At 47.9% G+C, this 25,481-nt stretch overlaps 1 protein-coding gene across 1 annotated transcript; it reads right to left on the minus strand.

Moving 5' to 3' along the window:
• Positions 1-1,860: 1,860 nt before the first annotated feature.
• Positions 1,861-4,818, minus strand: LOC130283006 (protein spinster homolog 1-like). The gene is made up of 2 exons (XM_056532099.1): positions 4,703-4,818; positions 1,861-3,464 (listed from the first exon to the last, which is right to left on the minus strand). Exon 2 carries the CDS (start codon positions 3,437-3,439, stop codon positions 2,264-2,266), a length of 1,176 nt encoding a protein of 391 aa, XP_056388074.1. The 5' UTR covers positions 3,440-3,464; positions 4,703-4,818; the 3' UTR covers positions 1,861-2,263.
• Positions 4,819-25,481: the final 20,663 nt, after the last annotated feature.

Here is a 25,481-nt window from a genome sequence, read left to right on the forward strand (position 1 = left end):
GGCACAGTACAGAGTTAATACACAGTGATGTCACATTACAGGGATAATACACAGAGTGATGGCACAGTACAGAGATAATACACAGTGATGTCACAGTACAGGGATAATACCCACAGTGATGTCACAGTACAGGGATAATACACAGTGATGTCACAGTACAGGGATAATACACACAGTGATGTCACAGTAGAGGGATAATACACAGAGTGATGGCACAGTACAGAGATAATACACTGTGACTTCACAGTACAGGGATAATACACAATGATGGCACAGTACAGAGTTAATACACAGTGATGTCACATTACAGGGATAATACACAGAGTGATGGCACAGTACAGAGATAATACACAGTGATGTCACAGTACAGGGATAATACACAATGATGTCACAGTATAACCATCTCACAGCCGGACCACCATGTAATTTCAGCAGAAAATAAAGCAGGGCCTCATGTTCAAGTTTCGCCTAAGGCCTCACAAAGTCTAGAGCCGCCTCTGGTCGGCCCTACCATGGGACCCGGTGGGACCATAAGTCCCAGATGGCCCTTTTCAGGGGCGGCATTTTGCTGCCCCCTTTTTTTTGTGCCTAGTAGGTTCATGGTAGGATTGGCGCCGCCGTTGCTCACTGTTCTAAAGCAGCTGCGGGGTATAATAGCGCAGCGGGCACTTTAGACAGTGAGTCTGCCTCTGGCCGACCGGGTTCTGATGACGGACGTCGCACAAGTGACGTACTTCTGCAGACCCGCTCAGGAGGACGTCAGTGACGTCATTCGTCAGGCCGCTGCCAGAGAGGAGAAGCGCTGTGCAGGGCAGGTAAGTGTGTCTCTGTGTGTGTCTGTGTCTGTCTGCGTGTTTGGGGGGGCTATGGCTATCTAATGTGAGGAATCTATGCTACCTAATGTCGGGAAACTATGTTACCTAATGTGGGGAATATGTGCTACCTAATGTGGGGAAACTATGCTACCTAATGGGGGGAAAGTATGCTACCTAATGTGGGGAAGCTATGCTACCTAATGTGGGGAAATTATGTTACCTAATGTGGGGAATCTGTGCTACCTAATGTGGAGAAACTATGCTACCTAATGTGGGGAAACTATGCTACCTAATGTGGGGAAACTATGTTACCTAATGTGGGGAATCTGTGCTACCTAATGTGGGGAAACTATGCTACCTAATGTGGGGAAACTATGTTACCTAATGTGGGGAAACTATGTTACCTAATGTGGGGAATCTGTGCTACCTAATGTGGGGAAACTATGTTACCTAATGTGGGGAATCTGTGCTACCTATTGTGGGGAAACTATGCTACCTAATGTGGGGAAACTATGCTACCTAATGTGGGCAAACTATGCTACCTAATGTGGGGAAACTATGTTACCTAATGTGGGGAAACTATGTTACCTAATGTGGGGAATCTGTGCTACCTATTGTGGGGAAACTATGCTACCTAATGTGGGGGAAACTATGCTACCTAATGTGGGCAAATTATGCTACCTAATGTGGGGAAACTGCTACCTAATGTAGGGAATCTATGCTACCTAATGGGGGGGGAAACTATGCTACCTAATGTGAGGAAACTATGCTACCTAATGTTGGGAATTAATGCTACCTAATGTGGGGGGCTTGAATGAGCTGCGGCATATGGGAGGCCTTAATAAATAATTAGAAACTTATACAGCAAGTGACATATGGGGGTCCACCTGAGTAAGTGACACATGGAGGGGGGGGGGGGTGCTGAACAATTGATGTTTTTTTTTGGGGGGGGCACAGGCACATTCTTTGCACAAGGGCCCTCCGCTGTCTGTGTCCGCCCCTGGGTAGAGAATAAGGGGTAAAGTGGAACATAGAACAAATGCAGTTATTTTTTTTCTTAATTTTTTTTTATGAAGTAAACGAGATAAAGGTAAGCAATGACTTTTCCTCAGTCTGGAGCGCGGTCCTCATCGGCAGGAAGCAGTGAGGAGGAGGAGGATGACGGAGGTTCTGATTCCATCTCTGCTTCTTTTTCGTCCCTCTCTATATATAGGGCCGTGGCCATGAAGAAGGCCCCTCCGATGACTGCCATTATGGTGCAGGTCATGAGGGCATACTCCAGGCTGCGGTATTTCAGAAGAGGGGATTTGGCATATCCTTGTTCGTAGGTGTCAGATATCAGGCCGATGAGGTACGGGCTGCCGGCGTCACCTAGGAGGTGATAGATTGTCATCTGCACGGCCAGGGCTGAAGATCTCCTCCACGGAGTTACTACTTTTAGTATAATGTCAGATATGAGGGTGAAATTTACTGACAGAAGTCGTCTCTCCGATGAAGATGAAGATGTTGGTGGCAACGAGGCTGATGTTGCCAAAAGTCAATGCCAACAGAAGAAAAGGGGCGGAGAGCATCATCGCGCATCCACACACAAGCGGGTCCGCCCGTGGGTTGGATTTGCGATATCTTTTACTTATCTCCGTCCCTGCTACAACTCCCAGAATGCCGGAAACGACTGTAACCACACCAAATATTAGGATGTCGTGATAGTCACACGGTTCAGCACGGCAAGGGTCCTTCTCTTGTAAGAGTGTTCGTGCGTGGGTCAGGTATGACGGACCCCATACACCTATGGCTCCCACTATGAAGGATACAGCCGTCGATCCCATGGTGGTGAACATGAAGCTTTGATTTTTAAATAGTTTTTTCAGATCTGTCGCCCATTTGGCAAACTTCTGGGATTTGTTGTTCTTCTTCCCGTTTGTAGTCGTTCTTGGAAGCTCCTTTGTGACCAAAATCATCAAAGCCACAGCTATGAGGCCCAGGCCAGGGGTGACCCGAAATGCCCAGTGCCAATCGCCCCTTGCTGCATCAGTCACTTTGGGCCCGATGATGTATCCTAGTCCGCAGCCTACAGGTATGACGGAGTAAAACACGTTCAGCATGCGGGTCCGCTGGTCACTTGTAAAAAGGTCTGCAATGATTGAGGGGGCGATGGTGCAGAAAGTCGCCTCTCCGGCTCCAACCAGTCCACTCGTCAGCAGGAAGAGCAGGAAGTACCCGTCAGGGATGAATGACAGGGTAAGTGTCATGCTCAGCCAAACGATGACTCCTGCGCAAACAGTATATTTCTTATTACAGTGGTCGCCCAAATATCCGGCAATTGGTGCGACCAGCACGTAGCTTCCAATGAACAATGTATTCAATAAGCCGGACAGACTAGCATTGGTGTCATATGCTTTCTGTATATAAGGCAGCACCCCCGCCACGCTGGAGCGATTTGCATAGATGAGCAAATTAACAAAGGCGAGGATCACTACGGTGATGATGGAACGTGCGGTGGACATCACGCTTAGAGATGGCAGGTTCTGCCTCTCAGGGATATCGCCCTTTTCTACATCCATATCACTATGGTCCTCCATTGCTTCTTCCTCCTCCTTCAGCAATGGGTCTTGTGGAGAGGCCATGGTGACAGGTCAGAGCCTGAAAACACTAGAGAGAGAGAGAGATAAGTGAAGACATTAGACAACATGTCATCATTCCTGTCATTATACAATAGATCCTTCATACAGAGCAGAAATGTCCAGCACAGAACCACAAGATAACACTAAGACCATCGCAGCCTCAGAAGAAGATGCTTCTCTATAAGTGTTTTATATGGAGACGTCTTCCCTGAGGTTACCAATGTCTGATAACCTGAACCTGTCCGGTCCTAGTAATATCTGATAACCCTGAACCTGTCCGGTCCTAGTAATATCTGATAACCCTGAACCTGTCCGGTCCTAGTAATATCTGATAACCCTGAACCTGTCCGGTCCTAGTAATATCTGATAACCCTGAACCTGTCCGGTCCTAGTAATATCTGATAACCCTGAACCTGTCCGGTCCTAGTAATGTCTGATAACCCTGAACCTGTCCGGTCCTAGTAATATCTGATAACCCTGAACCTGTCCGGTCCTAGTAATATCTGACAACCCTGATTCTGTCCGGTCCTAGTAATATCTGATAACCCTGAACCTGTCCGGTCCTAGTAATATCTGATAACCCTGAACCTGTCCGGTCCTAGTAATATCTGATAACCCTGAACCTGTCCGGTCCTAGTAATATCTGACAACCCTGAATCTGTTCTAGTAATGGCGGATTATAAGGGCTTGGCTGTATGGTCACTGGGCCATGTGAACTTCATACTGTAGATACAATTGGGCTATCCTGCTATATACATTTACTAATAATGAACCTACCCCACCTCATTGGGATCTATCCATCCCCTATATGACTTTCTGCCACTAGTTGATTTGAAAATGTTCCCTTTCGGAGTACCCAGAGTATTTCTATTGTTAGTACACACAGAATTCTATTATATAATATTATATTTCTGCCCTAATCTTTCAGTCATTCTTTTACTACTCCACCAAATCTTTCTCATAGACTTATATCTTTTAGAACTTCATGAATTAGGACTCTTTTTCTTGGGGGCTTTTTTGGGCATAATTGCATTTTAGCACTTTTGCAAGAAAAAGCTCTGGTCATGTTACTATCTGTGCGTTTTATTATGTTTAATGCCTAAGCCAAGTATTGTCACAATGCTATGAGAAATATAACTTTTGTTATTTCTTTTGGAAATTAATTTCTTGGTTTTTTTTTTGCTAAAAAAAAAAGCAACAACAATAAAAAAAAACTGTCAAACAAAATGCCCTGTGTATGTATGAATAGAAGAGGCTGAGACTTACCTTGTGGTTCTCTCTTCCGACAAGGAACGGTCAAAATCTTGAATTCTCTATCGTAAATAGAAACTCTCTAACAAACACTTTGCACCACAGGTTGTGAATGCAAAACACACTGAAGAGACTGCAGCCGGCGCGCACCTCCTTGTACAGCTTACGGTGACATCATCACAAGCATGTGTGACATCACAGGGTTCTAAACCATCTTCAGGTATGTGTATATCTGTATAGTAAATGTGAGTAGCCGTATTAGTCCAGTGATGCAGATTGTAATACCTTTTTTATTGGACTAACAGAATTTTGTAGAGACAAACTTTTGGGATTCCTCCCTGATAATTTATCAAGTCCTTTGATCATTATTCCTTGTCTATTGGACTTGATAAAGGGAGGAATCCTGAAAGCTTGTCTCTACAAAATTCTGTTAGTCCAATAAAAAGGGTATTACATGAGACTGCAGCATATTTTTTTGATTTGTGTGTGTGTATATATATATATATATATATATAGTTCCAAGCGTGAGTAGGTGCCTCCAGCTAGGGTCCGTGTCCAGGATTTTGCATACGTAGTTCCAAGGAAAATGTTGTGGCACTCAAGGTATGGTGAAAAAATGAAAACTATTTATTCATCCCAAATGTGCAAAGAGCAATGTTTCAATGGTCTCACGCCATCATTATCAAGCCACTTGCCAAGCCACAAGCCACTTGATAATGATGGTGTGAGACCATTGAAACGTTGCTCTTTGCACATTTGGGATGAATAAATAGTTTTCATTTTTTCACCATACCTTGAGTGCCACTGCATTTTCCTTGGAACTACGTATGCAGAATCCTGGACCCAGGTCCTAGCTGGAGGCACCTACTCACGCTTTAGGAGTGCTGCTTTCTTCTTTGATATATATATATATATATATATATATATATATATTAATATACACCTAGAAATACATCAAGTACATAAAAACATCTTTTAGAAAAATATTTCTCCAGGCCTGCCGAGTATATCCCCGTACTTCACAGTGTCTTCTTAGTTTATATATTTTAATCTTTTGACATTTTAACCCCACTAGGACCAAGGGCATCCTGGGACTTAAAGGGTATTCCAGGCCAAAACTTTTTTTTATATATCAACTGGCTCCAGAAAGTTAAACAGATTTGTAAATTACTGTCACGATGCCGGCTGGCAGGTAGTGGATCCTCTGTGCCAGAGAGGGATTGGCGTGGACCGTGCTAGTGGACCGGTTCTAAGCCACTACTGGTTTTCACCAGAGCCCGCCGCAAAGCGGGATGGTCTTGCTGCGGCGGTAGTGACCAGGTCGTATCCACTAGCAACGGCTCACCTCTCTGGCTGCTGAAGATAGGCGCGGTACAAGGGAGTAGGCAAAAGCAAGGTCGGACGTAGCAGAAGGTCGGGGCAGGCAGCAAGGATCGTAGTCAGGGGCAACGGCAGAAGGTCTGGAAACACAGGCAAGGAACACACAAGGAACGCTTTCACTGGCACTAAGGCAACAAGATCCGGCAAGGGAGTGCACAGGTGAACACACTAATTGGGACCACTGCGCCAATCAGCGGCGCAGTGGCCCTTTAAATCGCAGAGACCCGGCGCGCGCGCGCCCTAGGGAGCGGGGCCGCGCGCGCCGGGACAGAACAGACGGAGAGCGAGTCAGGTAGGGGAGCCGGGGTGCGCATCGCGAGCGGGCGCTACCCGCATCGCGAATCGCATCCCGGCTGGCAGCGGAATCGCAGCGCCCCGGGTCAGAGGACGTGACCGGAGCGCTGCCGCGGGGAGAGTGAAGCGAGCGCTCCGGGGAGGAGCGGGGACCCGGAGCGCTCGGCGTAACAGTACCCCCCCCCTTGGGTCTCCCCCTCTTCTTAGAGCCTGAGAACCTGAGGAGCAGACTTTTGTCTAGGATGTTGTCCTCAGGTTCCCAGGATCTCTCTTCAGGACCACAACCCTCCCAGTCCACTAAAAAAAAATTTTTCCCTCTGACCTTTTTGGCAGCTAAAATTTCTTTGACCGAGAAGATGTCCGAGGAGCCAGAAACAGGAGTGGGAGGAACAGATTTGGGAGAAAAACGGTTGAGGATGAGTGGTTTGAGAAGAGAGACGTGAAAGGCATTAGGGATACGAAGAGAGGGAGGAAGAAGAAGTTTATAAGAGACAGGATTAATTTGACACAAAATTTTGAAAGGACCAAGATAGCGTGGTCCCAACTTGTAGCTAGGGACACGGAAGCGGACATATTTAGCGGAGAGCCATACCTTGTCTCCAGGGGAAAAAACGGGGGGAGCTCTTCTTTTCTTATCCGCGAACTTCTTCATGCGTGATGAAGCCTGTAAGAGAGAATTTTGGGTCTCTCTCCATATGATGGAAAGGTCACGAGAAATTTCATCCACAGCGGGCAGACCAGAGGGCAAGGGAGTAGGGAGGGGGGGAAGAGGGTGACGGCCGTACACCACGAAAAATGGGGATTTGGAGGAAGACTCAGAGACCCTGAAGTTATACGAGAATTCGGCCCATGGGAGGAGATCTGCCCAGTCATCCTGGCGGGAGGAAACAAAATGTCGCAAATAATCACCCAAGATCTGGTTAATCCTTTCTACTTGTCCATTGGACTGGGGATGATATGCAGAAGAAAAATTTAATTTAATCTTGAGTTGTTTACAGAGAGCCCTCCAGAATTTAGACACGAATTGGACGCCTCTATCCGAGACAATCTGCGTAGGCAACCCGTGAAGACGAAAAATGTGTACAAAAAATTGTTTAGCCAACTGAGGCGCAGAAGGAAGACCAGGAAGAGGGATGAAATGTGCCATTTTGGAGAATCGATCAACGACCACCCAAATAACAGTGTTGCCACGGGAAGGGGGTAAATCAGTAATAAAATCCATACCAATCAGAGACCAAGGCTGTTCGGGGACAGGCAGAGGATGAAGAAAACCAGCGGGCTTCTGGCGAGGAGTCTTATCCCGGGCACAGATAGTGCAGGCTCGCACAAAGTCCACAACATCCGTCTCCAGAGTCGGCCACCAATAGAAGCGGGAGATGAGTTGCACAGATTTCTTGATACCCGCATGACCTGCGAGATGGGAGGAGTGACCCCATTTGAGGATTCCGAGGCGTTGGCGAGGAGAAACAAAGGTCTTTCCTGGAGGAGTCTGCCTGATGGAGGCAGGAGAAGTGGAGATCAGGCAGTCAGGTGGAATGATGTGTTGCGGAGAGAGTTCAACTTCTGAGGCATCCGAGGAACGAGAGAGAGCATCGGCCCTAATGTTCTTATCGGCAGGACGAAAGTGAATCTCAAAATTAAATCGGGCAAAGAACAGAGACCACCGGGCCTGGCGAGGATTCAGCCGTTGGGCAGACTGGAGGTAGGAGAGGTTCTTGTGGTCGGTGTAGATAATAACAGGAGAACTTGATCCCTCCAGCAGATGCCTCCATTCCTCAAGTGCTAATTTAATGGCTAGAAGCTCTCGATCCCCGATGGAGTAGTTCCTCTCCGCTGGAGAGAAGGTCCTAGAGAAAAAACCACAAGTGACAGCATGCCCGGAAGAATTTTTTTGTAGAAGAACAGCTCCAGCTCCCACTGAGGAGGCATCAACCTCCAATAGGAAGGGTTTGGAAGGGTCAGGTCTGGAGAGGACGGGAGCCGAAGAAAAGGCAGACTTGAGTCGTTTAAAGGCGTCTTCTGCTTGAGGAGGCCAGGACTTGGGATCAGCATTTTTTTTGGTTAAAGCCACGATAGGAGCCACAATGGTAGAAAAATGTGGAATAAATTGCCTGTAATAATTGGCGAACCCCAAAAAGCGTTGGATAGCACGGAGTCCGGAGGGGCGTGGCCAATCTAAGACGGCAGAGAGTTTGTCTGGATCCATCTGTAGTCCCTGGCCAGAGACCAAATATCCTAGAAAAGGAAGAGATTGGCATTCAAACAGACATTTCTCAATTTTGGCATAGAGTTGGTTGTCACGAAGTCTCTGAAGAACCATACGGACATGCTGGCGGTGTTCTTCTAGATTGGCAGAAAAAATTAGGATATCGTCCAGATATACAACAACACAGGAGTATAACAGATCACGAAAAATTTCATTGACAAAGTCTTGGAAGACGGCAGGGGCGTTGCACAGTCCAAAGGGCATGACCAGATACTCAAAGTGTCCATCTCTGGTGTTAAATGCCGTTTTCCACTCGTCCCCCTCTCTGATGCGGATGAGGTTATAGGCGCCTCTTAAGTCCAATTTAGTGAAGATGTGGGCACCTTGGAGGCGATCAAAGAGTTCAGAGATGAGGGGTAAGGGGTAGCGGTTCTTAACCGTGATTTTATTAAGACCGCGGTAGTCAATGCAAGGACGTAGGGAGCCATCTTTTTTAGACACAAAGAAAAATCCGGCTCCGGCAGGAGAGGAGGATTTACGGATAAAGCCCTTTTTTAGATTCTCCTGGACGTATTCGGACATGGCAAGAGTCTCTGGGGCAGAGAGAGGATAAATTCTGCCCCGGGGTGGAGTAGTGCCCGGGAGGAGGTCGATAGGGCAATCATAAGGCCTGTGAGGAGGTAGAGTCTCAGCTTGTTTTTTGCAGAAAACATCCGCGAAGTCCATATAGGCCTTAGGGAGACCGGTTACTGGAGGAACCACAGAGTTACGGCAAGGGTTACTGGGAACCGGTTTTAGACAGTTCTTGGAACAAGAGGACCCCCAACTCTTGATCTCCCCAGTGGACCAATCCAGGGTAGGGGAATGAAGTTGAAGCCAGGGAAGTCCAAGGAGAATTTCCGAGGTGCAATTGGGGAGGACCAAAAGTTCAATCCTCTCATGATGAGATCCGATGCTCATAAGAAGGGGCTCCGTGCGGAAACGTATGGTACAGTCCAATCTTTCATTATTTACACAATTGATGTAGAGGGGTCTGGCGAGACTGGTCACCGGGATGTTGAACCTGTTGACGAGAGAGGCCAAAATAAAATTTCCTGCAGATCCTGAGTCCAAGAAGGCCACTGTAGAGAAGGAGAAGGCAGAGGCAGACATCCGCACAGGCACAGTAAGACGTGGAGAAGCAGAGTAGACATCAAGGACTGTCTCATTATTGTGCGGAGTCAGCGTACGTCTTTCCAGGCGGGGAGGACGGATAGGACAATCTCTTAGGAAGTGTTCGGTACTAGCACAGTACAGGCAGAGGTTCTCCATACGGCGTCGTGTCCTCTCTTGAGGTGTCAGGCGAGACCGGTCGACCTGCATAGCCTCCACGGCGGGAGGCACAGGAACAGATTGCAGGGGACCAGAGGAGAGAGGAGCCGAGGAGGAGAAACGCCTCGTGCGAACAGAGTCCATATCTTGGCGGAGTTCCTGACGCCTTTCGGAAAAACGCATGTCAATGCGAGTGGCTAGGTGAATAAGTTCATGTAGATTAGCAGGAATTTCTCGTGCGGCCAGAACATCTTTAATGTTGCTGGATAGGCCTTTTTTGAAGGTCGCGCAGAGGGCCTCATTATTCCAGGACAATTCTGAAGCAAGAGTACGGAATTGTACGGCATACTCGCCAACGGAAGAATTACCCTGGACCAAGTTCAACAGGGCAGTCTCAGCAGAAGAGGCTCGGGCAGGTTCCTCAAAGACACTTCGGATTTCCGAGAAGAAGGAGTGTACAGAGGCAGTGACGGGGTCATTGCGGTCCCAGAGCGGTGTGGCCCATGACAGGGCTTTTCCGGACAGAAGGCTGACTATGAAAGCCACCTTAGACCTTTCAGTGGGAAACAGGTCCGACATCATCTCCAGATGCAGGGAACATTGGGAAAGAAAGCCACGGCAAAACTTAGAGTCCCCATCAAATTTATCCGGCAAGGATAAGCGTATCCCAGGAGCGGCCACTCGCTGCGGAGGAGGTGCAGGAGCTGGCGGAGGAGATGACTGCTGAAGCTGTGGTAGTAACTGTTGTAGCATAACGGTCAGTTGAGACAGCTGTTGGCCTTGTTGCGCTATCTGTTGTGACTGCTGGGCGACCACCGTGGTGAGGTCAGCGACAACTGGCAGAGGAACTTCAGCGGGATCCATGGCCGGATCTACTGTCACGATGCCGGCTGGCAGGTAGTGGATCCTCTGTGCCAGAGAGGGATTGGCGTGGACCGTGCTAGTGGACCGGTTCTAAGCCACTACTGGTTTTCACCAGAGCCCGCCGCAAAGCGGGATGGTCTTGCTGCGGCGGTAGTGACCAGGTCGTATCCACTAGCAACGGCTCACCTCTCTGGCTGCTGAAGATAGGCGCGGTACAAGGGAGTAGGCAAAAGCAAGGTCGGACGTAGCAGAAGGTCGGGGCAGGCAGCAAGGATCGTAGTCAGGGGCAACGGCAGAAGGTCTGGAAACACAGGCAAGGAACACACAAGGAACGCTTTCACTGGCACTAAGGCAACAAGATCCGGCAAGGGAGTGCACAGGTGAACACACTAATTGGGACCACTGCGCCAATCAGCGGCGCAGTGGCCCTTTAAATCGCAGAGACCCGGCGCGCGCGCGCCCTAGGGAGCGGGGCCGCGCGCGCCGGGACAGAACAGACGGAGAGCGAGTCAGGTAGGGGAGCCGGGGTGCGCATCGCGAGCGGGCGCTACCCGCATCGCGAATCGCATCCCGGCTGGCAGCGGAATCGCAGCGCCCCGGGTCAGAGGACGTGACCGGAGCGCTGCCGCGGGGAGAGTGAAGCGAGCGCTCCGGGGAGGAGCGGGGACCCGGAGCGCTCGGCGTAACAATTACTTCTATTAAAAAATCTTAATCCTTTCAGTACTTATGACCTTCTGAAGTTAAGGTTGTTTTTTTTCTGTCTAAGTCCTCTCTGATGACACCTGTCTCGGGCAACGCCCAGTTTAGAAGCAAATCCCCATAGCAAACCTCTTCTAAACTGGGCGTTTCCCGAGACAGGTGTCATCAGAGAGCACTTAGACAGAAAATAACAACCTTAACTTCAGAAGCTCATAAGTACTGAAAGGGTTAAGATTTTTTAATAGAAGTAATTTACAAATCTGTTTAACTTTCTGGAGCCAGTTGATATATATGTTAAAGTTTTTGCCTGGAATACCCCTTTAAGATTGAACCGATTATTATTGATATATGTCATGAATGCATCAACGGTCAGATGGTCGGACGACCAAATGATGACCACATCGTCTACATACCTCCCATACCATGCGAGGCATGTGGAAAATGGATTGGTGTCAGAAAAAGAAACTGCTCCTCCCACCAAAAAACAAAAAGCTTAGCCCGAGCTGGTGATGACTTTGCTCCCATTGAAGCACCCGTGCGCTGCAAATAAAAATCGTTACCAAACATAAAATAATTGTGTTTTAACACAAAATCTACCACCTCAATAATGTAATGTCTCAAATCCACAGAATATTTAGAAAATCTCATCAGTATATCCGAGATAGCTGATAATGCCAGGTTTTTCGGAATACAGGAATAGAGCGATTCAATGTCGCAAGTAAGCCATGACAGAGAATCGCTCCATGTGAATTTAGTTCTTCTGACCAGGAGTTTACTGAAAATTCAGATTGTTCAGATACCACGGACACTAGCGGGGACTCAGAACCGCAATATGTGAACACTCACAAGAATCGCAATGCGAGAAGACAGTCAAAAAACGAGGAAGGCGCGGTGGCAGAAAACTTAGGAAGAAGAGCTTCGGAGCGTAACAAGGATAAACAGAAAAGTAATAAAAGAGGATTTTCAAGTCATTAACATTTCTGCACAAATCATTACAGATGAAGAAACCTCGGTCCTGTGGAAAGGACTGGGTTTCTCTCCTACACATCATTTTGATGTTTATCGGACAATTTTGGATATAAATAAATTTGTGAGAACTTTAACAGTTAAGAAACATTTTTTTGTGGAAAATGCTGATGAACCATCGGACCCACCTCAACTTTCTATAAACCCTGATTTACCACTTGTCACGATGCCGGCTGGCAGGTAGTGGATCCTCTGTGCCAGAGAGGGATTGGCGTGGACCGTGCTAGTGGACCGGTTCTAAGCCACTACTGGTTTTCACCAGAGCCCGCCGCAAAGCGGGATGGTCTTGCTGCGGCGGTAGTGACCAGGTCGTATCCACTAGCAACGGCTCACCTCTCTGGCTGCTGAAGATAGGCGCGGTACAAGGGAGTAGGCAAAAGCAAGGTCGGACGTAGCAGAAGGTCGGGGCAGGCAGCAAGGATCGTAGTCAGGGGCAACGGCAGAAGGTCTGGAAACACAGGCAAGGAACACACAAGGAACGCTTTCACTGGCACTAAGGCAACAAGATCCGGCGAGGGAGTGAAGGGGAAGTGAGGTGATATAGGGAAGTGCACAGGTGTAAACACTAATTGGAACCACTGCGCCAATCAGCGGCGCAGTGGCCCTTTAAATCGCAGAGACCCGGCGCGCGCGCGCCCTAGGGAGCGGGGCCGCGCGCGCCGGGACAGAACAGACGGAGAGCGAGTCAGGTAGGGGAGCCGGGGTGCGCATCGCGAGCGGGCGCTACCCGCATCGCGAATCGCATCCCGGCTGGCAGCGGAATCGCAGCGCCCCGGGTCAGAGGACGTGACCGGAGCGCTGCCGCGGGGAGAGTGAAGCGAGCGCTCCGGGGAGGAGCGGGGACCCGGAGCGCTCGGCGTAACAGTACCCCCCCCCTTGGGTCTCCCCCTCTTCTTAGAGCCTGAGAACCTGAGGAGCAGACTTTTGTCTAGGATGTTGTCCTCAGGTTCCCAGGATCTCTCTTCAGGACCACAACCCTCCCAGTCCACTAAAAAAAAATTTTTCCCTCTGACCTTTTTGGCAGCTAAAATTTCTTTGACCGAGAAGATGTCCGAGGAGCCGGAAACAGGAGTGGGAGGAACAGACTTGGGAGAAAAACGGTTGAGGATGAGTGGTTTGAGAAGAGAGACGTGAAAGGCATTAGGGATACGAAGAGAGGGAGGAAGAAGAAGTTTATAAGAGACAGGATTAATTTGACACAAAATTTTGAAAGGACCAAGATAGCGTGGTCCCAACTTGTAGCTAGGGACACGGAAGCGGACATATTTAGCGGAGAGCCATACCTTGTCTCCAGGGGAAAAAACGGGGGGAGCTCTTCTTTTCTTATCCGCGAACTTCTTCATGCGTGATGAAGCCTGTAAGAGAGAATTTTGGGTCTCTCTCCATATGATGGAAAGGTCACGAGAAATTTCATCCACAGCGGGCAGACCAGAGGGCAAGGGAGTAGGGAGGGGGGGAAGAGGGTGACGGCCGTACACCACGAAAAATGGGGATTTGGAGGAAGACTCAGAGACCCTGAAGTTATACGAGAATTCGGCCCATGGGAGGAGATCTGCCCAGTCATCCTGGCGGGAGGAAACAAAATGTCGCAAATAATCACCCAAGATCTGGTTAATCCTTTCTACTTGTCCATTGGACTGGGGATGATATGCAGAAGAAAAATTTAATTTAATCTTGAGTTGTTTACAGAGAGCCCTCCAGAATTTAGACACGAATTGGACGCCTCTATCCGAGACAATCTGCGTAGGTAATCCGTGAAGACGAAAAATGTGTACAAAAAATTGTTTAGCCAACTGAGGCGCAGAAGGAAGACCAGGAAGAGGGATGAAATGTGCCATTTTGGAGAATCGATCAACGACCACCCAAATAACAGTGTTGCCACGGGAAGGGGGTAAATCAGTAATAAAATCCATACCAATCAGAGACCAAGGCTGTTCGGGGACAGGCAGAGGATGAAGAAAACCAGCGGGCTTCTGGCGAGGAGTCTTATCCCGGGCACAGATAGTGCAGGCTCGCACAAAGTCCACAACATCCGTCTCCAGAGTCGGCCACCAATAGAAGCGGGAGATGAGTTGCACAGATTTCTTGATACCCGCATGACCTGCGAGATGGGAGGAGTGACCCCATTTGAGGATTCCGAGGCGTTGGCGAGGAGAAACAAAGGTCTTTCCTGGAGGAGTCTGCCTGATGGAGGCAGGAGAAGTGGAGATCAGGCAGTCAGGTGAAATGATGTGTTGCGGAGAGAGTTCAACTTCTGAGGCATCCGAGGAACGAGAGAGAGCATCGGCCCTAATGTTCTTATCGGCAGGACGAAAGTGAATCTCAAAATTAAATCGGGCAAAGAACAGAGACCACCGGGCCTGGCGAGGATTCAGCCGTTGGGCAGACTGGAGGTAGGAGAGATTCTTGTGGTCGGTGTAGATAATAACAGGAGAACTTGATCCCTCCAGCAGATGCCTCCATTCCTCAAGTGCTAATTTAATGGCTAGAAGCTCTCGATCCCCGATGGAGTAGTTCCTCTCCGCTGGAGAGAAGGTCCTAGAGAAAAAAACCACAAGTGACAGCATGCCCGGAAGAATTTTTTTGTAGAAGAACAGCTCCAGCTCCCACTGAGGAGGCATCAACCTCCAATAGGAAGGGTTTGGAAGGGTCAGGTCTGGAGAGGACGGGAGCCGAAGAAAAGGCAGACTTGAGTCGTTTAAAGGCGTCTTCTGCTTGAGGAGGCCAGGACTTGGGATCAGCATTTTTTTTGGTTAAAGCCACGATAGGAGCCACAATGGTAGAAAAATGTGGAATAAATTGCCTGTAATAATTGGCGAACCCCAAAAAGCGTTGGATAGCACGGAGTCCGGAGGGGCGTGGCCAATCTAAGACGGCAGAGAGTTTGTCTGGATCCATCTGTAGTCCCTGGCCAGAGACCAAATATCCTAGAAAAGGAAGAGATTGGCATTCAAACAGACATTTCTCAATTTTGGCATAGAGTTGGTTGTCACGAAGTCTCTGAAGAACCATACGGACATGCTGGCGGTGTTCTTCTAGATTGGCAGAAAAAATTAGGATATCGTCCAGATATACAACAACACAGGAGTATAACAGATCACGAAAAATTTCATTGACAAAGTCTTGGAAGACGGCAGGGGCGTTGCACAGTCCAAAGGGCATGACCAGATACTCAAAGTGTCCATCTCTGGTGTTAAATGCCGTTTTCCACTCGTCCCCCTCTCTGATGCGGATGAGGTTATAGGCGCCTCTTAAGTCCAATTTAGTGAAGATGTGGGCACCTTGGAGGCGATCAAAGAGTTCAGAGATGAGGGGTAAGGGGTAGCGGTTCTTAACCGTGATTTTATTAAGACCGCGGTAGTCAATGCAAGGACGTAGGGAGCCATCCTTTTTGGACACAAAGAAAAATCCGGCTCCGGCAGGAGAGGAGGATTTACGGATAAAGCCCTTTTTTAGATTCTCCTGGACGTATTCGGACATGGCAAGAGTCTCTGGGGCAGAGAGGGATTGGCGTGGACCGTGCTAGTGGACCGGTTCTAAGCCACTACTGGTTTTCACCAGAGCCCGCCGCAAAGCGGGATGGTCTTGCTGCGGCGGTAGTGACCAGGTCGTATCCACTAGCAACGGCTCACCTCTCTGGCTGCTGAAGATAGGCGCGGTACAAGGGAGTAGGCAAAAGCAAGGTCGGACGTAGCAGAAGGTCGGGGCAGGCAGCAAGGATCGTAGTCAGGGGCAACGGCAGAAGGTCTGGAAACACAGGCAAGGAACACACAAGGAACGCTTTCACTGGCACTAAGGCAACAAGATCCGGCGAGGGAGTGAAGGGGAAGTGAGGTGATATAGGGAAGTGCACAGGTGTAAACACTAATTGGAACCACTGCGCCAATCAGCGGCGCAGTGGCCCTTTAAATCGCAGAGACCCGGCGCGCGCGCGCCCTAGGGAGCGGGGCCGCGCGCGCCGGGACAGAACAGACGGAGAGCGAGTCAGGTAGGGGAGCCGGGGTGCGCATCGCGAGCGGGCGCTACCCGCATCGCGAATCGCATCCCGGCTGGCAGCGGAATCGCAGCGCCCCGGGTCAGAGGACGTGACCGGAGCGCTGCCGCGGGGAGAGTGAAGCGAGCGCTCCGGGGAGGAGCGGGGACCCGGAGCGCTCGGCGTAACACCACTAGTGCATACGTTAGCAGAACAAATTGCTTTTAGAGATCTCTGTCTCCTTTGAAAATAGTGGGATATCAATTTGTGATGAAGTGAATACTGCACATACCTTCTCCACTAAAAACCAAAATTTTTACCCCATACAGACCAGACCAGCAATTTTTGATTGGTTCCAGGACCTTATCATGAAAGATTTGGTTAATCTACAATCAAAAGTAATGCCCAATACAACTCGTCCTAATTTGAATAAAAAGGAGGCTGCTGCCATAAAGAAATTAAAGAAAAACAAAAATTTAGCGATCCGCCAATAAAGGCGGCTCGGTAGTATGTATGGACACGGGACTGTATATCAATTTAAATGAAAATCTACTATCTGATGATAAAACTTACCTTAAACTTTGTGGGGATCCCACTGAACCTTTTAAAAAAGAACTGTTGACTCTGTTGGAAGAGGGGAAAGCCAGATCTATTTTGACCCAAAAAAAGGTGGATTATATTTTCGTGCCTGCTCCAATTATTCCTATCTTCCACTCGCTACCCAAGCTGCATAAGGACCGATTCCCGTCGCCCATGCGTCCGATCGTGGCGGGGATCGGATCCCATAACGAGCACCTATGCGAGTGGTTGGACTCAGTACTGCAACCTCTGGTTATGCAATGCCCAAGTTATATCAAGGACACTAAGCACTTGCTAAAAATCATGGATGAATTCACATGGAGCGATTCTCTGTCATGGCTTACTTGCGACATTGAATCGCTCTATTCCTGTATTCCGAAAAACCTGGCATTATCAGCTATCTCGGATATACTGATGAGATTTTCTAAATATTCTGTGGATTTGAGACATTACATTATTGAGGTGGTAGGTTTTGTGTTAAAACACAATTATTTTATGTTTGGTAACGATTTTTATTTGCAGCGCACGGGTGCTTCAATGGGAGCAAAGTCATCACCAGCTCGGGCTAAGCTTTTTGTTTTTTGGTGGGAGGAGCAGTTAATTTTTTCTGACACCAATCCATTTTCCACATGCCTCGCATGGTATGGGAGGTATGTAGACGATGTGTTCATCATTTGGTCGTCTGACCATCTGACCGTTGATGCATTCATGACATATATCAATAATAATCGGTTCAATCTTACGTCTACCCACACATGGTGTAAAAGTGAAACCCCCTTTTTGGATGTCATATTACGTGGCAACCCTGATACAAATAAAATTGAGGTGGATCCTTGCAGAAAAAAGATATCAGGCAATACCATCCTAAGGGCGAATACATGCCATTCCAGACAAACAGTAAGAGCCCTACCAGTAGGTGAACTTATACGAATTAAGCGGAACAGTTCTTCCGCCGAGATGTACCGCAGGGAAGCTGATGCAGCATGCACACGCCTGGCGGCTCGAGGTGACCCTGGATGGCTCTTGAAAAAAGCTCAGTCGAGAGTGGATCCTATGGATCGAAAATCCCTTTTAACAAGTAAGCAACCAACTGAATCACAAGATTGTCCTACATTTGTCACCACGTACAGTCCAGAATTTAATGACATCAAACGCATTGTAATTAAACACTTACCTTTGCTATCAACAGATCCCACGGTAGGGGAGATTATAAAGTCAGGTGTGAGATTTGCAGCGAGGCGGGCACCTACTCTATCCAATCTCCTTGTTCCCAGTATGGTGGACACGGCTAGTGTTACCACCCAGTGGATTAGCACCAAGGGCTTCCACAAGTGCGGTAAATCGCGGTGTGTTGTATGTCCCTTTGCCGAAAAATGCCAGAAAATAGAAGGTACGGTGGATGGCAAATGCCATGTCATTCACAACTTTATAAACTGTGATAGCACTTTTGTTGTATATAAAATCATGTGCACACAATGTCACTTAACATATGTGGGTTCCACCAAAAGGTCCCTTAAAAAACGCATGCAAGAGCACATTAGACATGCTGCTGGCCCTTTAAGCTCGAACATTTCTAACATATCTAAACATTTTCTAATATGTCATAATTCAGACACCACTTCCCTCAGGTTCTCAGGCATTGAGAAGGTGAAGCTAAATAAAAGGGGAGGTGACCATATTCGATCCCTCCACAATAGGGAAATCATGTGGATTTATCTTTTGAATTGAATTCAACCCGATGGTCTAAATAGCAAAACAGATTTAATATTACATTACTGATATGTCTCCGAATAATTTAGCTGTGTTTGGTCCCATGTTTTTGTTTTAATCACGCGCACATAAGATGTGGACCTGTCCCTCCCCTTCCTGTGGGAATGGGGAAAATGCCCTGGAGTATATAAGGGTGCCTCATTTGAGGATCTACAGGCTATGAGTAAGGATCGATAGATCAGAAACGCGTCAGCCATGCTTGGGACCCCCCTCTGTTTGTGCAATATTTCATATTTTTGATATGTTCACGGTTTGTCTGCCACCATGAAGGCTTTTAAGGAAGAACCCTGAATAAAGACGGACGTTTTACTTCTACTTGCTGGCTTTTTTAGTATTTTATGTTAGTTTTATCCACTGTGCCAGGGATGAAAATGATTCCAAAAGAAACTAACTCAACTGTCTATGCTCCCCCGTTGCTCCAATATTGGTGTCCCGTTCTCTGTTCGCCGCCTTCTGCTTTTCCTGCAGGTCAGTGAATCACGGTGCGCTCAGTGTCATCATTGTTTCAGCACCAGTTTTACAAATCAGTGTGCCTCCAGTGTTACACCAGTGTTTACAAATAAGTGTGCCTCCAGCTGTTGCAAAACTATAACTTCCAGCATGCCTTGACAGCTAGAGACTGTCCGGGAATGCTGGGAGTTGTAGTTTTGGACCACCTGGAGAGACACTGTTTTGAAAACACTGCCTTAGTCAGTATTTTCCAACATGGGGACTTCCAGCTGTTGCAAAACTACAACTCCCAGCATTCCCCTGACAGTCTTTAGCTGTCCAGGCATGCTGGGAGTTATAGTTCTGCAACAGCTGGAGACACTCAGGTTTGGTAGGTAGGTCCTTAGTCCATTGTTTTCCAACCTGGGTGCCTTCAGCTGTTGAAAAACTCTAACTCCCAGCTTAAGACTGTCTGGGCATGCTGGGAGTTGTAGTTTTGCAACAGCTGGAGGCCCCCAGGTTGGGAAACACTAACTACGGCAGTGTTTTCGAAACATTGTCTCTCCATCTGTTGCAAAACTACAACTCCCAGCATGCTCGGACAGTCTTAAGCTGGAAGTTAGAGTTTTGCAGCAGAAGGTGGCATTTTGGTGGGTAGTTGGGCCCTTAGTCCAGTGTTTCCCAACCTGAGTGCCTCCAGCTGTTGCAAAACTACAACTCCCAGCATGCCCAAACAGCCAAAGCCTGTTTGGAAAACACTGGACTAAGGGCCTACCTACCAAATGTAACGTGGCCACCCACCTACCAACCAAACATATTACCTACCTAGCAAATGCTTTTCCTGCCTACCTAACAAACGTATACCGTATATACTCCAGTATAAGCCGAGTTTTTCAGCACGATTTTTCGTGCTGAAAACACCCCCCTCGGCTTATACTCGAGTGAACTCTCCGCCCTCAGTGGTCTTCAACCTGCGGACCGACAGAGGTTTCAAGACTACAACTCCCAGCAAGCCCGGGCAGCCAGCGGCTGTCCGGGCTTGCTGGGAGTTGTAGTTTTGAAACCTCTGGAGGTCCGCAGGTTGAAGACCACTGCAGCCTTCGACATCATCCAGCCCCCTCTCACCCCCTTTAGTTCTGTACTCATCTCCGCTCGGCGCTGGTCTGGTGCTGCAGGACTGTCCGTTGGCGAGGTCGTCCAGTGGGATAGTGGTTCCGGGCTGCCATCTTCATCGGGGGGGCCTCTTCTCCGCTCTTCGGGCCCGTAATAGTCACGTTGCCTTGACGACGACGTAGAGGTACGTTCATTACCAACGTCCCTCTGCGTCATCGTCAAGGCAACGCCTCTATTCTGGGCCCGAAGCCTGAAGATGGCAGCCCGGAACCACTATCCCACCGGACGACCTCCCCACCGGACAGTCCTGCAGCACCGGACCAGCGCCGAGCGGAGGTGAGTACAGAACTAAAGGGGGTTAGAGGGGGCTGGATGATGTCAAAGGCCGCAGTGGTCATCAACCTGCGGACCTCCAGAGGTTTCAAAACTACAACTCCCAGCAAGCCCGGACAGCCGATGGCTGCCCGGGCTTGCTGGGAGTTGTAGTTTCGAAACATCTGGAGGTCCGCAGGTTGAAGACCACTGTATCAGACATTGACAAGCGGTGATGATGATGACATGTGGTGATGATGACAAGGGGATGATGAAGGGGGGGTGGGATTATGACAAGGGGATGATGAAGGGGGGGGGGTGGGATTATGACAAGGGGATGATGAAGGGGGGTGTGTGGGATGATGACAAGGGGATGATGAAGGGGGGGTGTAGGATGATGACAAGAGGATGATGATAAGAGGATGATGACAAGGGGATGATGAAGGGGGGTGGGGATGATGACAAGGGGATGATGAAGGGGGGGTGTGTGGGATGATGACAAGGGGATGATGAAGGGGGGTGTGGGATGATGACAAGGGGATGATGACAAGGGGATGATGAAGGGGGGGTGTGGGATGATGAAGGGGGGATGATGACAGGCGGTGATGATGAAGGGGGGATGATGACAGGGTGATGATGATGAGGGTGTTAATGACGGGGGTCTGGATGATGACGGGGGGGATGATGTATTTCCCACCCTAGGCTTATACTCGAGTCAATAACTTTTCCTGCGATTTTGGGGTGAAATTAGGGGCCTCTGCTTATATTCGGGTCGGCTTATACTCGAGTATATACGGTAACCTACCTACCTAGCGGCAAACCTTTTACTTGCCTTCCTACCAACTGAACTTACTACCTGCCTAAATAACTTGCAAACTTACTACTTGCCTACCTACTTAGAGAATGTTCTACTTACCTAATTTACTACTTGCAAACGTACTACCTGCTTACCTAGCAAACATATTACCTGGGTGGGGGGGGGGGGGCCCAGGCATATTATTTGCACAGGGGCCTTCTGTTGTCTGTGTCCGCCCCTGGTAAATTCTCTCCATTTCTGGTGTGTGGAGATTTAAAGGGGTACTCCACTGGAAACGTTTTTGTTTAAATCAACTAGTGCCAGAAAGTTAAACAGATTTGTAAATTACTTCTATTAAAAAATCTTAATCCTTCCAGCATTTATGAGCTGCTGTTATGATCCACAGGAAGTTCTTTTCTTTTTGAATTTCCTTTCTGTCTGACCACAGTGCTCTCTGCTGACACCTTTTGTCCATTTTAGGAACTGTCCAGAGTAGGAGCAAATCCCCATAGAAAACCTCTCCTGCTCTGGACAGTTCTTGACAGGGACAGAGGTGTCTGCAGAGAACACTGTGGTCAGACTTAAAGGAATTTCAAAAAGAAAATAACTTCCTATGGATAATAACAGCAGCTGATAAGTACTGGAAGGATTAAGATTTTGTTCATTGAAGTAATTTACAAATCTATTTATCAAGCATGACTTGATAAACAGCAAAATGGGGGGGGGGATTCAGGTAGTAAATGTAAATTAGGGAATCACATTTATATTAAAGTCTTTAGAAAAGACCACCTCTTTGAGAAGACCACCCACTTCTTCAGACCAGATTTTATGTGATGGATTTTTGGACCACCATACATTATACATAGTGGTCATGCTTTTAGAAAATGCAAGAAAGAAAAAAGAAGAAAAACCACCGTATCCAGACGCTGCTTCGTCCACCAATAATCCAGATACAGTATTAAAAAAAAAAAAAAGATATATATAATAAATAAAACAACAAAAACATTTTTATATATTGATTTGCAATAAAATCTACATCTTTATTTAAAATCCTGCATCTTTGGATTATTGGTGGACGAAGCAGCGCCTGGATACGGTGGTTTTCTTCTTTTTTTTTCTTTCTGACATCCATACGGACGGGTTGTGTTGCCCCCTTCCAGTGACCACCCCTAGGCTGAGCAGCTTCCTCTGAAATCTATGGTACCCCGGAACTAAGGGTGATATGCGCATTTTCTTTTCTCTAAGGTGAGTGGCCGCCCAGACCAAACCCTGGGTGTGTTTACTTCCTTTATTCCTAGAATCCCCCACCTTGCGAGGGTAACACACGAGGCTCTGCCTCCCGATTCTTTTTTATTTTTACTTCTACACATGTTTTTGAAAAGACCACCAATATAGAAGGCCACTTTTAACCCCTTAAGGACCACGGGTTTTTCCGTTTTTGCACTTTCATTTTTTCCTCACCTTTTAAAATCATAACCCTTTCAATTTTGCACCTAAAAATCCATATGATGGCTTATTTTTTGCGCCACCAATTCTACTTTGCAGTGACATCAGTCATTTTACCCAATAATCTACGGCGAAACAGAAAAAAATAATCATTGTGCGACAAAATTAAAGAAAAAACACCATTTTGTAATTTTGGGGGCTTCCGTTTCTACGCAGTATATTTTTCGGTAAAAATGACACCTTATCTTTATTCTGTAGATCCATACGATTAAAATGATACCCTACTTATATAGGTTTGATTTTGTCGTACTTCTGGAAAAAATCATAACTACATGCAAAAAAATGTATATGTTTAAAATTGTCATCTTCTGACCCCTATACCTTTTTTATTTTTCTGCGTATGGGGCGGTATGAGGGCTCATTTTTTGTGCCATGATCTGAAGTTTTTAGCGGTATCATTTTTGTATTGATCAGACTTTTTGATCACTTTTTATTCAATTTTTCATGATATAATATAAAAAGTGACCAAAAATACGTTATTTTGGACTTTGGAATTTTTTTGTGTGTACGCCATTGACCGTTCGGTTTAATTAATGATATATTTTTATAGCTCGGACATTTACGCATGCGGCGATACCACATATGTTTATATTTATTTTTATTTACATGGTGTTTTTTTTTTTTAAGGGAAAAGGGGGTGATTTGAACTTTTATTAAGGAAAGGGTTAAATCACATTTATGAACTTTTTTTTTTACACTTTTTTTTTGCAGTGTTATAGCTCCCATAGGGACCAATAACACTGCACACACTGATCTTTTACCATGATCCCTGCAAAGCCATAGCTTTGCAGTGATCAGGGTTATCGGTGGTCGATTGCTCAAGCCTGAATCTCAGTCTTGGAGCTGAGCAGCCGGGCAGGTTTAATAGCGATCGCTGCCGCGCGCTATTAGCCCCGGTTCCCGGAATCAGATACATGCCGGGACCGACCCGACCACGTGACCCCGCGTTATATCGCGGGAGCCGGCCAAGGATGTAAATATACGTCCTTGGTCGTTAAGGGGTTAAATACAATTATTTTTTTTTTTTTTTTTTGGGGGGGGGGGTGTCTTCTCAAAGAGGTTTATTAAAACAATACATGACCATCCAATGAAAATAAAGACACAGACACAATGATGTAAAAGGAAAAAAGGACTTTTTATTTATAGGAAGGGTATACTGGGGATACTGCGAGGCATAGAAATGTGTGTTATGTTCTATTTTGCTATGTGTGAAATATAAATGTATAGGTAAAGCATTTTTATATACTGTGTTGATCCAAAGGAAGACGAAAACCCCCTTGAGGAAAGAGCCAATTATCCTTATGTAAGGGGGGAAATTTCTTCCTGACCCCAAATATGGCGATCGGAACAAGTCCCAGGATCAAAAGCCAGTACCTGACCTATCTAGTATGGAAAACTATATGTTATAAATTAGGGATGCACCGATATATCGGCGGCCGATACATATCGGCCGAAAATAGCTATTTCGGCAAAATGCCGAAACAACTAAAAAAGTGCCGATAATGACCACCTCCCCTGCCCGCCCACAGCACAAGTTACAAACACTGCCAGTGGCAGAGGCACTCGTGGGCGGTGCAGGGGGGGCCGGCCGCAACATCTGGCGGGGTGGGGGTAATACTTCTTTTTATGTGCCCGGGCCGGCTCCTGTGTGTGGCTGCAGGCGGGGGCCGGCCAGAGCATATAAAAACTAATACCGTGTACTAAAAACCAGGGGGCCTCCAGCTATTGTGAAACTACAACTCCCAGCATGCCCGGACTGGCAAAGTCTGTCCGGGCATGCTGGGAGTTGTAGTTTCACAACAGCTGGAGGCCCCCTGGTTTTTAGTACACAGTATTAGTGTTTATATGCTCTGGCCGGCCCCCGCCTGCAGCCACACACGGGAGCCGGCCCGGGCACATAAAAAGAAGTATTACTAATCCTATCCCGGACATCCCTGTGTCCCGAAAAATCTTTTCGGGACATAAGGATGTCCGGCGGTCACTCACCATTCCCCGGCGTCCTCCTGCGATCCTCCTTCGGTCCTTCGCTTCTCCGCTTCTATGGTCGTACGCACAGGACGTCACTGACGTCCCGTGCGTACAACCATAGAGACGCAGGAGGACCGCAGGATCGTCGCAGGAGAACGCACGCCGGCCGGGGCCTGGTAAGTGACCGCGTCATCTTCTTCAGTATTCCGGTCACCGCTCCTCCGGTCCCGGCACCTACTGCTATGGTCCATAGGCCATAGCAGTAGATGTGACCCCGGGCCGGAGGAGCGGTGACCGGAACACTGTGGGGGCAGCAGTACAGACATACAGCCCCCAGCCATACACTGTATATGGCTGGAAGCTGTATGTCTGTGGGGTGGGGGGAGCTGCCTACTATTGTGGGGGGGAGCTGCCTAATATTGGGGGGGGGGAGCTGCCTAATATTGTTGGAGGGATCTGCCTGATATTGTTGGGGGAGCTGCCTAATATTGTGGGGGGGGAGCTGCCTAATATTGTGGGGGGAGCTGCCTAATATTGTTGGGGGGGAGCTGTCTAATATTGTTGGGGG

The sequence above is a fragment of the Hyla sarda genome, chromosome 7 (genome assembly GCF_029499605.1).
Source record: "Hyla sarda isolate aHylSar1 chromosome 7, aHylSar1.hap1, whole genome shotgun sequence".
Classification (NCBI taxonomy): domain Eukaryota; kingdom Metazoa; phylum Chordata; class Amphibia; order Anura; family Hylidae; genus Hyla; species Hyla sarda.

What these genes read in the sequence shown, in the direction of transcription:
- LOC130283006 (XM_056532099.1), bottom strand. Translation starts at nt 3,439, where the DNA reads ATGGCCTCTCCACAAGACCCATTGCTGAAGGAGGAGGAAGAAGCAATG.